The sequence below is a fragment of the Sceloporus occidentalis genome, unplaced genomic scaffold (assembly GCF_023333645.1).
Source record: "Sceloporus occidentalis isolate IW3139 unplaced genomic scaffold, rSceOcc1.0.p SCAF_14, whole genome shotgun sequence".
Lineage (NCBI taxonomy): Eukaryota > Metazoa > Chordata > Lepidosauria > Squamata > Phrynosomatidae > Sceloporus > Sceloporus occidentalis.
The window spans coordinates 11852462-11869909 of NW_028316994.1; the positions used below are offsets into that span (position 1 = coordinate 11852462).

The following is a 17448-nucleotide window of genomic DNA, read 5'->3' on the forward strand; positions in this document are numbered from 1 at the left end:
AATTCCCATTGTTTCCGTAGTTGTTTCGGTACACATGCATAACACAATAACAGGATTCTAGCCACAATTTAGAATTATTTACAGGTGATTGAATCGTAGGATCTTAGAGTTAGAAGAGATCTCAAGGGCCTTCAAGTCCAATCTCCTGCCACACAATATAGGTTATGAACCCCATTGTTCCTTGTAATTGCTCTCTCAAAGTCTTGTCCTATATGGGCAAGATGTAGCAATACAGGATTCATGAGGCCAGTCTTGTCCTGCTGTGAAAAGCCAGGTCTCATTAAACATCTTACAGAAGGTGACTAAACTCCCTCTATTGCAATCCCTTCCCCAGCAAGAAAATCCACCCACTCTTCTCTCTTCAGACTCTTCAATGCAATAATAGGGGCTTCATGGATAATGGATACACAAGATTGCATCAGATATATTGTTATAATTATATTGTTAATTTTGGGGATTGGATGATAGGGATTGGTGTGTTTATCATGATCAATTTTTAAAAGGGTGATGGAAGTTGTAGTCCAAAAATCTGGTATGTGCTGGGTCGTGCTGTAAAACCAGGAAAGCTGGTAGCCATCTTTTGATGGTGAGATCCACAAATGTACTATGGAATGGGTTTTGTCTGCCTTAATTCTCCTGCCAGTTGATTCCATCAGATGACCCTGAGTTCCCACATCCTGAGAGTGGGAAGTAGGCAAGCACCCCTCCCTTTCTCTCCTGTTCCCGTCATTCTTTTTTCGTTCCACTGTCTTGCACATGGAGGAAACAACAAAAAGAAGACATCCCAAAGCAGTCAGGACAAAGGCATGCAGCTTCCACTCTCCCCTGCCCTCCTTCCCCTTTTGAATTCCTTGCAATCCGAACAGAAATGGAATCCCTGCGTCATTCCTCTGCCCTGTATTTCTATTTCTTTTGCTTCTGACCTCTTTTAACAAAACCATGCTCACCAGGCTTATCATGCAGCGCCAGAAGACATGAAATGACACCTTGGCCCAAATCCAGTTGCTAGTCCCAACTAGAGCAGAGCGACTGAATCATAATGCTGCATAGGACATTGCACTGACTCAGTGGGTCTGCTCTAGGTTGAAGGGTGAATTGGTGAATTGGATTTAGGCCCTAATTTGTCACTAAGTAGATGTTGTGGATGGCATTGTTTTGGAATTATTTGAACACTTTCAGCTTGGCAACCCAGTGCAAAGAAAACTCACGCCTTATACCTCTGTTTATATAGCACTATATGGGAGCGTGAATGGAGTCTAATTCTGAGAAGAAAAACATCCCCAAATCCTTTGTAGGGTTCAAGGGTCCCATGACAAACAGTCGTCCTAGCAATTGCAGCTGGTGCTTTCCAGTCAGTAGGAAGGTGAATTTGCTCCAGGTTTTTCTACTGTTGTGATTATGATTTTTTATATTTATATCCCGTGTTCCTCCGAGAATTAAGACTCAAGCAGCTTACAGTTTACAAGAGTCACAGAGTTTAAAACTTACAAAACGTGAACATTAAAACAGAATTAAACTGCAGTTGGCCATCCACTTTTGCAGCTTTGACTTTTGTGGATTTGATTATTTGCGGTTTTGATTAATCTCTTCTCTCTAGGAATCTCTAGATTCTCCAGGGCAACTCTGCCAGAGTTGTGTTGGAGATAGGGTTGCCATAACTCTGGACCTCCAAAACGGGAAAAATGTAGGACAAAATTTTCCAATGTAGGACACAGAAAATGTGTCCTACATTTGAAAATTTTGTCCTACATTTTCCCGCGGAGGGGAGCGGAGGCCAAGCGGCAAGGGAAAGCCTCCACTTAAGGAGGCTTTCCCTCCCCGCCTGGGCCCCGGGCCTCGCCGCGATCGGATGCCGCAGAGGAAGGGCCAGGCTGCGGGCGATCGCCGGGGCCTCCCTTCCTTCCCCGGCCTCCGCAGAGGCCGAGGAGGAAGGCGCGAGGCTGCTGGTGATCGCCGGGGCCTCGCCTCCTTCCTGGCCTCCGCGGAGGCCAGGAAAGAGGGAGGAGGCTGCAGGGAGGCGGGGAGGTTGGCGCGGCTGCGCACTGGAGGCGCCACCTCCCTGCAGCCTCCTCCGCCCCAGGCCTCGCTGCCCTCCTCTTCCTCCACGCGGCCATGCGCGGTGGAGGAGGAGGAGGGCAGCGAGGCCCCCCAGGTTGCTCCGCAACCCCGCTGCAACCAGGCTTTACCCGGTTTTTGGATGGCACCCGTGCCGGGAGCGGGCAAGTGCCGCCAAAACCGGAAAAAACCCGGTTGCAGCCGGGTTATGGCAACCCTAGTTGGAGAACCTAGACGCTTCTAGAGAAAACACCTCTCTAGGTATTTGTAGGTCCTCCAGCATGATTCTGTGAACAACATCTGGCAGATGTTGTCCATAGAATTGCACTGGAGAACCTGGAGAGTCCTAGAGAGATGTAAAAAAGAATAGTGGGTTTTTTATTCATGTTTTTTTTCACATTTATGGGGGTCCTTTACCCCTAACCCCAGCAAATGTGGAGGGACCACTGTAGTGACAATATTAAAACACTTCAAATATCTAGTTAAAAGAATAAAATGCAATTTAAAAGATTAAAAGGGTATTTAAAACAGCAGTTTTAAACAATACAGCACTTTCTGATCTGTTTTTTAAAAACTTTCTCTATTGAAAGCTTGTGGGAATAAAAAGGGATTTGGCTACTAATGGAAAGACAGCAAGGAGGGGCCATTCTGGCCTTCCATTGAAGGGAATTCTAGAGTCAAGGGGCAGCCACTGAGAAGGCCCTGTCTTACATATTAGCTGTGCTTGTGGAAGTGATAGGAATGAGAGAAGGGCTTCTCCTGATGATCTCAGGGCCTGAGCAGGCTCATATAGGGAAATATGATCTGCCAGATAACCTGGACCTGAGCCATATAGGGTTTTACAGGTCATAAGCAGCACTTTGAATTGTTCCCGAAAACAAACTGGCAGCCAGTGGAGTTATTTTTACAAGAGAATAGTATGGTCCCCTGGCACTCTGGCTGCAGCTCTTTGAACTAGCTGAAGCTTCTGAACACTCTTCAAAGGCAGCCCCATGTAAAATGCATTGCAGTAGTCCAAATGGGATGTGATTAAGGCATGTACCACTGTGGCCAGATTTGCCATCTTAAGGAGCAGGCACAGCTGGTGCTCAAGCTTTAAATGTACAAAAGCACTCATGGCCACTGCAGAAACTTAGGCCTCCAGGTTCAAAGCTGAAACCAGGCGAACCCCCAAGCTGCAAAGCTATGTTTTCGGGGGAGTGTAGCCTCATCTAACACAGGATGATCGCTGTTCCCTGATCTGTCTTCCAGCTGAACAGGAGCATCGCTTTCTTGTCTGGTTTAAATTTCAATTTGTTCACTCTCCTCCAGCCATTGACTGATGATAAGCACAGGCTGAAAACCATAACAGCCTCCTTGGATCGGGGTGGAAATGAGTGGTAGAGTTGGGTGCCATTTGCATATCGATAGCAAGTAAAAAAGGTAAAGGTTTCCCCTTTGACAAGGTTGTCAAGTCATGTCCACCTGGCACTACACCCCAGAACTCTGGACATCTCTCCCAGCAGTTTCATGCATATATGAAACAGCACAGGGAACAAAACAGATCCCCAAGGAACCTCAAAAGCCAATGGCCAGAGGGTTGAACAGATGTCCTCCAGAACCTGGGTGCTACCCCATGTACTGGACCAATTTAGGGGGATAGGGTTCAGTTTCTTTACAATTCAGACTGTAACCTAGAGGGGATTCATCAGCTCACTGAAATGGAAGCCACCAGCTGCTGCTCGGGTGTTGCTAATGGAGCAGCCCATGTGGAAAGAATTCTGTAAAACAAAGCAAGGCTGGCCTTGGGATAAATAGCTTAATGGGAGTGAAGATATTTCTTCTGTGTTATTTGATATTTAGAGAAGGGGGAGGGGGGGGGCTTCTAGCCACAGAGCTTGAGAAAGTTGCTTTTTTAAACCTACAGCTGCTGCTGCACTGCAAAATTAGTGCCATTTGACACCATTTTAACTGTCATGGCTCCATCCCATGGAATCCTAGGATTCGTAATTTGCTGGGGCACCGGAGCTCTCTGACAGAGAAGGCCAAATCTCTCACAGAACTACAAATCCCAGAATTCATAGCATTCAGCCATGACAGTTAAAGTATGTCGAACTGCATTCATTCGGCAGTGTAGATGTAACCTACAGCATCCCTGATGACCACTGACTGCTGACTGTAAAAAAATTGGGATTTATAATCATTTGAAAAAGTAATTTTCCCAAACTTTGGTTAGATATAGTAGAGTTAAGAAGAAATGGTGCTATAGTTCAGTGGGGTTTCTTTTTCAAAATGGTATAAATATTTCTTTTCAAATGGGAAAATGGTGCAAATGTTAACTTTTAGACTGCAGCATATTGGACTTAAACAAATGAAGAGCTAGGCCAAATAGCAGCATGGACAAGGTACTCCTTCCTGCCAGTTTATATCAGAGGTGTGGAATGTGTATACAAGCTGTACTGCAACTCCCATCATCTCTAGCCAGCATGGACAGTAATGAGAATTCTGTAATGAGAGATGGAATGTGTTGTAGTGGGCCATACGTTCCCCAGCTTTGGCTCATATTTTTCAACAAAAATTACACTGGTGTTCTTATTCAGGCTGGTGGGGAGGAGGATGGAGCCGTTCATGGTGGAGTTAGGAGATGAAGGACAAAGCTAAAAGGAGTGGTCCGAGGTGCTCAACTCATCTGGAGGCTATGATTTAATACCTCAGATTGCACCATTAAAATTCAGAGTACAACCCAGAATGGCTTTGCTGCCCCACAATTGCTGCACAATTTGTGGGGTATGTGTGTGTGCAAGCATTAGGTGGACGGTGGCCCTGGAGAAAGAGTGGGGCTGGCCTTGGCTACTGTTGTATAGCATGTACCATGCTAATAGTGCTTACCACCACACTGAAATGGACATCACCAGCCTCATCATTAGAGCTGAAAGGTCAGTGGCTACATCCAGCATTGCTGCTGAGTTTTTCTGGGCCCTTTGCACTTATGCCTGCAATTTGTCAATGGAGTATGAATGTCCTGTCCTTATTTACCTGAATTACTTCCCAGAATGAGTGTCAAGAGGTACTAGGGAAGAGTTGAGAATATATTATGTGAACAATGGAAGATTCTTGTGATTCCAAAAAGAGATTACTTTGGAAGTAGGCTGTTCATCTCATCTCACCTCTGAATGATCCAGTGCTTTACTGTTATCTCCATACACTCAGGGATAGGTTGCCCTGCTGTGTCTGTACTCCCAGTGTTGCAACCACAGGAGACCAGTGGCAACTGGTACTTTCTATGTCAACAGGGCAGTGGATCTGTTTTGGCTTTTAGTATGAATGTTAAAGGAACTGACCAGAGTCTGTTGTTGTGTGCTTCCCAGTCAGTTCTGATTTATGGCACAAGGATTTCCTTGACTGAATTTGTTCAGAGAGGGTTTGCCCTTGCCTTCAAAGAGTATGAGTTGCCTAAGGTGGGTTTCCATGGCTGAGCAGGGATTCAGATACTGATTTCCAGAGGCCTTGCGGCTGTCTGCACTGCAGAAATAATCCAGTCTGACGCCACTTTAACTGCTATGGCTCAATGCTATGTAATTCTGGGAACTGGAGCTTTGGGGGACATTTAGCCTTCCCTGTCAGAGACCTGTGGTGCCACAATAATCTACAATTCCCAGAATTCCATAGCTTTTAGCCATGGCAGTTAAAGTGATGTCATACTGGATTATTTCCGCAGCATGGATGCAGCCCTAGTTCAAAACTCAAATCACAACATCACACTGGCTCACTGTCCAAAGTGCTGAATCTAGTTTAGGGATAGGGTTGAGCACCTTGCACAGCTTCTTTAAAGCTCAGGCTGAAATCTAGAGCATCTGGCTGACTGCTCCACTGACATAAAAGCCATCTGCTGCCACTGGAGGAATCTAGCTATTGCAACTCTGAATAAGTCACCATTTTACAGTCCTCTGTATCAAACTGATTGATGCAGAAACTCATTTTTTTGTCCTGGGGGACAATTTCCTGAACTCTGCTGGCTGCAAGATACTTGGGAGAATATAGCACATACGTGTTGTGTGCTATCAAGTCGTTTCTGACTTATAGCGAACCTAAGGCAAGCCGATAATGAGGATTTTCTTGTCAAGATTAGTTCAGAGGAGGTTTGCCATTGCCTTCCTCTGAGGCTGAGAGCATGTGACTTGCCCAAGGTTACCCAGTAGGTTTCATGGCTGAGCAGGAATTGAACCCTGGTCTCGCGAGCCCAACGCTCAAACCACTATGTCACACTGGCTCTTTGGAGAATATAGTTAGGTCCATTTTTCAGCTGAGATCTTGCCATCGTTTTTGCTGCCTGACTCTTCCTGAACATATCCTCTTTCACACTTATACACTCATACTGCAGATTCCACTTGGTAGCCTGCCTCCCCATCTCTTGCTGAATTTATTTTTGCAAGGTTCCTCTCTTCTATACTGGCATGATTCCAGGCTTGTCATTCCCTGCAACCCACCTCATAATTTTCCCTCGCTTCCCCTCTCCATCCTTAGGCCCCTTTGGTCTCAGTGGCAGGTCTCACCCTCCCTTTCTCTTCCTCCCATAAAAGGTGGAGGAGACTCCAGGTCAAAGGCTTATTAGAAGCCAATGCTCCATGTTAGTTCACTGGGGTATTTATGACTCAAGAGGCCCAAGAAAGGGAGACCTGGCTGGGACCCGGCTTCTCTGGAAGCCTCAGATTCCAGGGCAATGGCCACTAGGACAGGGAACAGGCTTGTTTCCTTCTGGTTCTGCTTGGAATTTGCGGCTGTGAAGGAGAAAGAACAGGAGATGTTACTGTTATAGGACAGTGTTCGCTTAATTGTTTTAGTGCATAGTACCCAGTTTTCATTAGCAAAATGGATCCCACAGCCCAAGCTGGCAGTGAAATATGTTTGGTTTGCATTGGAACACAAACTGGTCCAGTTAGTATTTTCGGAATAAGTACACAAACCTTTGATAACACAGAGAACCTCCTTTGGTTTTCACACAACTTTGTATTTTGTGGTATTCTTCTCAATTTTTAAATTATTTTTTTAATGTGTGAATTATTGGGGGAGAGAGAATATGAAAAGACATGGATTAGCTGGAAATGCATTTAAAACTGCATATGTTAAGGGGAAATGATTTCAAAAATTGTATATAGCATGGGAAAACACTTTCAAAAATTGCATTTGTTAGGAGGAAAATGCATTTGGAAAAAAGTATGTGAATGTACACAGTTCTCTGTAGGAACGGAGAACATTTGCAAGCTAATATGAAAATGGGAGGAAACGAGTGGACGTTAGAAGGGAAAATGTGCAAGTTATAGAACTGAACATAGATTTTAATGGGCTTGTTTGTTATTGTCTGCCTTCAGGTTGTTTCCAATTTATGGCGGCTCTAAGGTGAAATTATCATGGGGGTTTTCTTGGGTAGATTTGCTCGGAGAGGTTTTGTACTGCCAGTAAATTTCAGCCCCAGAAACAACATGACTGTTTTTGGGGACTGTACCCTTTTACCTTCAGGCTGTTCCTATCATTAGGTAGACTGAGGCCAATCTTCTTATGGTAAACTTGGGGGGGGTGGGACAGAACAGCAGCTCCACTCCAGATGCTTTTATCTGACCCACCCTTCCCATACCATTCTGCTCCTGAAGGCTGCATATTCTAAATTATCTGCCCTTCTCCCACTAAGGCAGTGGTTCCCAAACTCTGGACTTCCAGGTGTTTCAGATTTCAGCTCCCAGAAGCTCCAGCCAACTTGGCCAACAGTCAGGAATTCTGGGAGCTCAAGTCCAAAACATCTGGAGGATCAAAGTTTAGGAATTAGGTTTAGTCTTCATTGCAGAAATAATGCAGTTTGACACCAATTTAGCTCTTGTGACTCAATGCTGTGAAATCCTGGGATTTGTAGTTTTGTTGGGGCACCAGAGCTATCTGACAGGGAAGGCTAAAAACTCTCACAAAACTACAAATCGCAGAATTCCAGAGCTTTGGGATATGGCAGTTAAAGTGGGGTCAAACTGCATTATTTCTGCAATGAAGATAGGGCCTAAATTAGCCTGCTCCCCTTGGGGTTGGTGGAGGATGCTATCTTCTTTCCAGTGCTGGAGCAACATTCAGTTGCCAGTCCAGTTCACTTTTGGACTTCAAATGGAGGAAGTGCCATTTCATCTGTTGCTTCAGGCAGCTCACACACATATGAAACAGTTTAACATGTTGGCCAAGAGAATTAGTGAGTTGTAGTCAAAGTAATAATTTTTCTGAGCCCTGCCTAGGAGAGCAATAACATGTAACTGGAGCTCTTTTGAACTCTGCAGTTGACCTCCCCAGGGGACAGGGAAGCTCCTTCCCATTTAAAACCAGTTTGTCATCTAACGACAGGTGATCAATCAGCTCCACTCAACATCTTTGCCTGCTGGAACACATTTATCCCTTTGCTACCTAGAGGTTTTGAAGGAAGAATGTGGGTTATCCACAGGTTACTTAACATAATGGTGTGTTGGCTTAAGTGCAGTGCAGAAAAACATGTTGTTGCTTTAGAGACGGACCATAAGCCAGAATGGCTGGCAACAGAAAACAAAGGTGGACTCACTGTAAATGCACAGAGGTACAAAAACTAGTGTGGGTTTCTATGTTTTAACAACCTCACAATTAAGGCTAAGAGTCATGCCTGTTGACTCATGCAAACAAAACCTATTGGATTTGCAGGAAGCTTGATAACACATGGGTGTGTGTATGAGAGTTACCCTGACTGGTGAAATATACAATGGTTTACTGTTATGAGAAGCTAGCAGAACTTGGAAAGTTAGTGATTCATTAAAAAGCCCAACAAAATGGCATAAAATTTGGGGTAGAAAGTGCCCTCAAAATGCCTCCTGAGCGTTTTTGCTCCCAAAATATAATAAGAGAAAGCAACTCATCAACATTTCTTGTTCCTCTGACCAAAAAGTAATATTGTTACCATTCATTTTGCAAAAGCGCTGATATTATGGCTTTGGCACCCTCCTAAAGTAATGCATTATACACTTGGTAATCATCATTATTAATGTTAATATAGTGCTATCAATGACCCTGATGCTGTAGAGAATACAACAATAGAAACATATCTCTGCCAATAGTGTATAGTCCAATAAGGGCATAAGGGGAGAGGAGAGGACAAATGCAGACAATATTTTTTGAAATACAACATATTTTGGATATTTTGGAAATACAACATCATCAGGCTAACATTTCAAATTAAAATAAGATATTACAACATTCATAACTTGCTCAATGTCATAAGGCCTCAAGGCAGTGTACAGGCAAATGTTCAATTAGAATAGTGGAAAAACAGTCAAAGCAATTTAAAAGCGTATAAAACAATTTAAACCCTTGAAAACCAAGTATACATTCAGATGCTGGAAAGTGAGTGCTCATGCCAAGAGGAAGGATAAATCGCTCTTGGTAGAGGTCATGAAGTAATCACTTGCCTATGACTTCTGAGGCTAAGACTGGAAGTTGCCCAGCCCTGCTTGCCTTAAGGCTGGCGGTATCACACTTCAAAAGGTATGGTGAAGAAGTGTGTAATAAAGATAAGTCAAATTGCAGAATCCAGTTTTTTCTAGGTACAGAATTTCAGTTTACATCCAGGTTGAGCATCCCAAATCAGAAATGCTCCAAAATCTGAACCTTTCTTCATGGGTGGTTTTGATAGTGAGATAGCTTTGCTTTCTGATGGTTCAGAACTTTGTTTCATGCACAAAATTATTTTAAAATATATCAGATTACCTCTAGGCTATGTGTATAAGTTTTAAATGAAACAAATGAATTGCATGTTTAGACTTTGGTCCCATCTCTAAGATATGTTATTAGGTATATACAAATATTCCAAAATCCGGGAGGGGGGAGGGATCCACAATACTTCTGTTCCCAAATATTTCAGGTAAGGGAGACTCAGTTTATGCTTTTAAACATAGACACAGCCTGACAGCTGGGGGCTTCCATGCCATGGGGATAGCAAATTCAGTATGACTTTTATTATGACTTTTAAAGGGTTTTTTGGAATATGCTTCTACATTTTGGATAGCTCCTTTAAAAGCCAGAAGAGATTTACTTTGCCACTACACAGTTGCTGCCCCTGGCCCTGACTTTGAGACTCTTTTGGCTGCTTTACTACATTGCTAGGTGGCCACAGATCAGATCCATTGCAGATGTAAAAGGATGACAATGAGGGAGGAATTATTATTTATTACAATATTTGTATCCCACTCTTTTATTAAGAGAGCTCACAGTGGCAAGCAGGTAAAACAGTGTAAACACTTCCAACTTAAAATTAATAAATAATTTAAACAAGATTTTTGAAAATAACTCAAAGAACTTAAAAGAGCTTAATGTGACACTAAGAGAGAGAATGGGAAAACAAAGAGGCTGAAGACTTATATAAAGTGTTCATCTGCTAATTTGTGTGCTTAGATGCCATTTTATAAATGTAATTGCTACCATTTGGATAGAAATAGGAGACAGTGTGGTGTAGTGGTTTGAGTAGGACACTGGATGACCCAAGTCTGAATCCTCACTCAGCCATGGAAACCCACTTGGGTGACCATAGGCAGGTCACACTCTCTCAGCATCAGAATAAGGCAAAGGCAAACCTCCTCCGAATACAACTTGCCAAGAACGTCCTGTGATGGGGGAGCCATAAGCTGGAGTCAATCTGAAAGTACTTGACAACAACAAGATATATAGAAACAAAATGCTGGTCATCCTGTTGGGAAAGGGGTGACCAGTTGACTTGTGTGTCTGCTCAGCTTGTTGTTCAAGTGTTAACTAGACAGGCAACTTGAAGATCCTTGTGGGTTCTTAGGACCCGATATCTTTAAACTGGACCTGGATTTGGGAAATTTTCAAACAATGGATGCCTTCAAATATAGCAGGCTTATTTCACCTTTTCACTGGCAAAGATGGTATCTGGTGTTAATTGGGATATGTAACTGGGGGCTTCAAATGTGTTTCTGTGGATGTATACATGCTTACTTCCATTTACTTTTCCCCTTCCCACCCCGATTGGCCATCCTACATATCTCAGTGTACCCATATTTTACTGCACCTTGGGCCAGATAAGGCCCAAGGGCCACTGGTTGTGTATCCATGAAATAGAGCATGCCTTCAAAGAGAGGAATGGTATCTGTCAAGTAGGATAAACACAATGAATCACCACAAAGAAGGGAAAGATCTCTCCTCTTCCTCATCCATTCCCAGGATCCAAAAGAGGCATCTGTAAACAGGACTGGCAGAGTGACTCACAATCAGTAATAATCTAGGATGTGCCCTGACAGCTGCCGGACTGTCACCCGGCTATAATCCTGGTAAATCGGGAGGGGGGTGTCCTATGGAGTACACGTGATTGGCCTGACTTGATACCAACTGTGCAGTCCTGATGGATGTCAAAGAGCATGAGATATTATTAGAAATAATTTCATCTGGCACTCTGAATACAGGAGCTTTGCAAAGTGAAATGATGGGTTTTGTGACCAAGAGATGAATAGCCTTATCCTTGGGTGGCTTTGGTGGCCCAAGTGATCTGGCAGTGGTCCAGTGGCACCAATGATAGCCCCTTCCCTTCTACATGGGCTTATCAAATGTCACTAGCTAGTTCTGGTGAGTGACTTGCCACTTTACATTTCCCACAGTGCCCCAGAGCACCTCAAGTAACATTGCTCTGTGGCATTGTAAGAAATTAAAATGGTACAGAGCTTTCCAAACCATTAAAGCCAAGAGGAGGACCTAGTATCCAAGGAAAGCTTACTGAGACATATCACATTAAAGTTAAAGGCTGTAATCACTGCTAATGTAGTTGACATTTGCGTTGCTTTGCCTTTACACCCTTTTAGACATGTGCATGTTTTCTCAGATGCCTGGTCATCCACCCCACACATCACACAGCCACCATTTACCATAATTCCCTCCTCATCCATCCAGATTTTGGGGTGAGCACAAACACTTTTGCCTGTCAGAATTTTGTAAGCTATTTGGTATCCTCTTCCTTTGCTTCATCTTTCACATCCTTTGTTACATGCCCCTAAGGTTTACTGTGGACATATCCACTGATGGTCCCAAAATCCACCCTCAATTTATATACGAGGCTGATTTATACATGAATATATATGCAAAGGGATCTTTTAGCACCTTTGAGACTAACTGAAAGAAAGAAGCTGGTAGCATGCACTTTCGTAGACTTGAGCCTGCTTTCTCATATGCATGAGAATATATGGTGTGTGTGTATATATATTTCAAATATACAATCTTATACAGCGCATCTTCAGCAGTCGCAACCAAAACTATCAAAGCTTAACAATCACTCAAACTCAAATGTTTTCATTGTCATTAAAAAACCTAAAAGTAACATATAAAGAGAATATATGGTATTCTATATGACATCCATAATCATATTTTACTGTAATTTCTCTTATACAAATACCGTTTTTTAAACAGAAATCCGTAACATTACATGTAGCATCACAACCTTTACTGTCACTCCCCTTCCTAAAACCATGAAAATAAAATGGGACAGAAGAATCTTTTATAAAAGCATAGTTTCCAAGTCAAGGGAAATAATAAGCCCACTGTATTCTGCACCAGCCAGGCCTCATCTGGAGTATTGTGTTTGATTCTGGTAGCCTCATTTTAAGGAGGATATAGACAGATTGGAGTGGGGTCAGAGAAGGGCAACAAGGATGGTAGGAGGTATGAGGAACAAAACATATGAGGAAAAGTTGAAGGAGCTGGACTTGTTCAGCCTACTGAAGAGAAGACCGAGGGGTGACATGGTAGCACTCTTTAACTACCTCAAGGGCTTCCACAGAGGGTAGGACCAGGTCAAATGGTTTTAAGGAGCGTATATTTTGATTGACTGTTAGGTGGAACGTCTTGACAGTAAGTTGACTGAAGAGGCAGTGGGGTCTCATTCTCTAGACATCTTCAGAAAGAGGCTGAACAGCTATCTGCAGGGGATGCTCTATCTGTCCTGCAATGAGGATGGGGGAAGGTTGGACTTATTGGTCAATAAGCCCCCTTCCAACAATGATTCTATGATTCCATTCTCTGGAACTGAATTGTATTGCATTCTTACAATGTGCCTCCCCCTGGGATTTGTCTCTTTGCAGTTCTATGTGCTTGGGGTCATCCTGGCCCCAATCCGTGTCGCTTTGGCCTTTGTGGTCCTCTTCCTCATCTGGCCCTTTGCACTACTCCAAGTAGTAGGACTTCCAGAAGAGACACTGCAGGAGCCATTCTCTGGATGGAGAAAGTAAGTAGTGGGGGTTGCTTTTCTGATGGCCTTTGACATTTACACTTGCTGCATCCACTTTTCCTAATGCCCCTTCCTTTTTCTACCCCTTCCACTCCCCCCCCCCCCCCATTTTCAGCACAGTTTCCCACGGTTCGGTCTACTTGCTGAGCCGCTTGATGTTCTTTCTGCTTGGTTTCATGCGGATACGGGTGCGAGGACAGAGGGCATCACGGCTTGAGGCCCCTATCCTAGTGGCAGCGCCTCACTCAACCTTCTTTGACCCGATCATCCTTCTGCCCTGTGATCTTCCTAAAGTGGTGTCTCGCACTGAGAATCTCCATGTGCCAGTCATTGGAGGTGAGGGAATCAAACATGGCACAAGATGACAGAAAAGGGATGGAGTACCCTCTGCGAGTGGCCAATCATGGTGGGAACAAGAGGGTGCTTTGCAGGTTTATCAGGATGGTGCCCCACACCTGCTATGCCAAGTGTCACTTATAGCTTTGCAAATTTTGCATCAGGTGCTGAATGATGCTTTTGGAATTCTGAGAGTCTCATGGTCTCATTTTAAAACAAAACCCGAGTTTTTAGCCCTCTTGATTGTGAGGATAGGTTGGAAGAATTTAGGCAATGCCTGGGCATGGAATTTGAAGGTGGATACCAGGTAAGAATCCAAGACATCAAGGACAGTGGGAGTGACCGTTTGCAGCAGTGTTCTGTGCAGTTATAGCTCTTTTTCCCAGGTGAACAGAATAAATTAGCAGAAAAATAATTACACAGATTAGGCAAGTCTATTCAAGTGTGTTTTATTAGTGTATTCAGTGTGTGTTTCAAAAATCAGTTTTTTTCAGTACAAAATTAATCAACTTACCTATTTATTTTCCTCAGATTAAGAGGACACACAGCCATGTTTGTAAATGGGGCAGATATATGAATAAATTCAGGAGACTCCAAGCAGTTTATGCATTTACTGATTTCATTCCCAAAGCCACAGATTTCTCCTGGGTTTTCAGGTAGAAGGGAGGATACAGGCCATGCCTATGGCCAAATTTTGATGGCCAGACTTTCAACAAAATAGGTAGCTTCAAAGGGAAAGTTGCATGGGAAACTAATAGATCTAGTTTCTCTAATCTTTAGGTGTCAAATCTTCTCAGGAAATTAAGAAACAATCATGGGGAAAATCTGTTGCATTTCACATCCTACTTGTACGGAGTTTGGAAATAGTTTAGGAGGAACTACAAATCTCAGAATCACCCAGCCGCTTTCCTGCTGGTATTTGTAGTCCAAAAAAGGAACTTTTCCTAGCTCTGTTTGTGGACATCTGGTTGACTAACATTGAGGAGAAGGGTGTTGAACAAGATTGGCTTGTGGTTTGATCCAGCTGGGCTCTTAATATACTTCTCATATCGAAGGATAGTTTTCCTATGGACGCAATAAATCTTGTCTCTCACATTCAAGGCACAATTTCTCAGGCCCTCATGACAACTCAAAAAAAAAAAAAAAAAAAAAGGAAAAGAAAGAAAGACACGGCCAAAACAACCATCCTTTAGAACTGAGTCTCTTACCCACTTTCCTTTCTGACCCATCCCCTCCAGCCTTGCTGAGGTTCAACCAAGCCATCCTGGTCTCCCGCCATGAGCCAGCCTCTCGTAAGAAGGTGGTGGAAGAAGTGAAGAAACGAGCCACTTCCCAAGGAAAATGGCCGCAGGTGAGGTTGGTGGGAGCCCCCCAACCATTGAGCCAGCTCTAGCTGGCAGTTTTCATTTGTGAGTTCACTATTTTCCTCTGATTTCCTTCTTTTCCTTTCCTTTCCTTTCTAGGTGCTGTTTTTCCCAGAGGGTACCTGCTCAAACAAAAAAGCCTTATTAAAGTTTAAACCAGGTAGGAAACCAGCAAATGTGGTCATATGTATGTGTGTTTATGTGTGTACAAACATGGTTCTAAACGGAAGTGGGAGCAAAGTATTATTTTTGGCCAACACATGACCTCTGCTTCTCTCTGCAGCACAATTTCCCAAGGCTTCTGTTGTTGGAAAGCAGGGCTGGGGTCAAAACATTTTAGACTTCGATTCCCAGCGATTATGTGAATTATAGTATAAACATCTGGAAAGCCCAAACTCCCCCACCTTTGTAACAGACAGTGCTGTTCTTTATGCTTTTCTTTCTTCTTCAATTACTTGGCATGTTTATTTGATTATATGCCAATTAATCTCATTTTTGGTTTACAAAGACTTCAAAAACTGTCTAGACTAGGGTGTAAGGAACTGGCTTTGTTTTTGTGATATTGTAATAGCCACATAGCATGGTGCAATAGACCTGCTCTGCAAAAACAAGGAGGGTAAAACTTTGTGATTGACATGAGGGGCTAGCCAGTTAGCAGTGTGTACAGCTTGCTTTGAAAAGTAGTAGACAGTAGATGCAAGGGGCAGCTAGCCATTGCCAACTTAAATAAATAATAAATAAGCAGAAGAAAAGATTCTTCTAGGTACTCTTTGAGAGCTCTCCAGCCAAGAAAAGAGTTTTTGAAGGTGCCAGGTTTTGCTGATTTTATTTTGGAGATCTATGTGATATTTTCCCCATCTGAAAGTATTCCTGGGGAACTCCTGGCATCATCAAGGACTTTTCATTCCCACCTCCCCAGGTCAGTTCAAATTAACCTACTATTTCCCCAAATGAAATGTACTATTCTGTTGTTCTTCATGTTATACTGAAACTAGCTGAGATGGCCTCAAACAAGAGACATAGTGATTGTTTCCAGGGCCCAGATTTGACAAGAGATCAGGTGAGGGAAAGAGGAATGCTAGCAATAAAGGAAAATTATCCCAATGCTTACCTAGTGTAATATTGTTAAAGTATTTTATCACTTTGACTATGGGTGCATCTGCAGTGCATAATTCATGTAGTTGGACACCATTTTAAGTGCTGTAGCTCCATCCTATGAAATCCTAGAATTTGTAGTTTTGCCAAGTATTTAGGCTTCTCTGCTCAAGAGTGCTGGGGCCTCACAAAACTACAAATCCCAGGATTCTGTAGGATGGAACCATAACAGTTAAAGTCAAACCCTATTATTTGTACAGTGCAGATGCACCCGATGATTCCTGCATAATAACAGGAAAGGGATCATTGGAAATTGGTGAAAGGCAATTTTGAAATGTCACCTGAATCTGGATGTGAGATGTGATCAATGGGAAGGGAAGAAAGAAAGACACGAGGGAGGGAGTAGTGAGGGAAACCTGGGATATTCCAAGAAAGAGTTTAGATGCAAATGCATGAATATGCAGATAAAATCAAAAGAAAAAGAAACAGAATATCTCAATACATCCAGACACTTTTTTCTTTCTGGAATAAAAAGTCAGTAGGTATCCTAGAAATAGCTTCATCCTTGAAGCTGCGTAAATATGTAAACAGACTTGATTCACTTTCCTGAACCGCAGAACACTTGAGCAAATCTTGAGGGTATGTATTTTGTATCCTTAGGTGCCTTCATATCTGGTGTCCCCATCCAGCCCATCCTTATTCGATACCCAAACTCTCTGGTAAGTCTACAAAGAATTGGGCCATAGCTCAGCAGGAAATAATATGTTTAGTATGCAGAAGTTCCCAGGTTCAATCTAGTATCTCCTAGTGGGCCTGGGAAAAACCTGCCTCAAATCCTGGAGAATTGCTGCCAGTCAGGGATGGGCCATAAGCCAGACCCACAGGCTTGATGGGGCCTGCTTTTCCCTCCTTTTTACTTTTATTTTATTTTTGTGCCTCCTAATGCCCCCTTTGACCATTGTGTCTGAAATTGACAGGGCTGCCATCCTCACTAGATAAACACTGGTAAAATATAGCAGTTCTGCAGTTGACAACAAAAGCACCTTCCTTTCCTGCTTCCCTTTTGGAAGGAAAGGGGATGCTCTACCATGCCACTTTCTTATACCAAAGAAAGCTGATAGTCCTGCTGTCACTGCAGTGGCAGTGAGACCCTCTGCATTGGCCACATTTCATCCATGTGGCCCCCAGTGGAATGGGAAGCTCTAAGGTCACCACCACAACAAAGTTGCCCACCCCTGTCATAGACAATACTAAGCTAAATGGACCAGTGGCATAATTGAGCATAAAGTATCCTATGTTTTCCTGAGATGGGAAGAAGACCCAACTGAAGGCATCATT

General features: G+C 43.2%; 1 protein-coding gene across 1 annotated transcript in view; it reads left to right on the plus strand.

The window, feature by feature from the left end:
• LPCAT4 (lysophosphatidylcholine acyltransferase 4) overlaps nucleotides 1-17448 on the plus strand; it is a 35035-nt gene that overhangs the window by 11008 nt on the left and 6579 nt on the right. The window contains exons 2-6 of the mRNA XM_089480945.1: nucleotides 13170-13312; nucleotides 13431-13651; nucleotides 14890-15002; nucleotides 15115-15175; nucleotides 16771-16829. Of these exons, the coding sequence (XP_089337071.1) occupies nucleotides 13170-13312; nucleotides 13431-13651; nucleotides 14890-15002; nucleotides 15115-15175; nucleotides 16771-16829 (597 nt within the window). The remainder of the gene's footprint in view (nucleotides 1-13169; nucleotides 13313-13430; nucleotides 13652-14889; nucleotides 15003-15114; nucleotides 15176-16770; nucleotides 16830-17448) is intronic.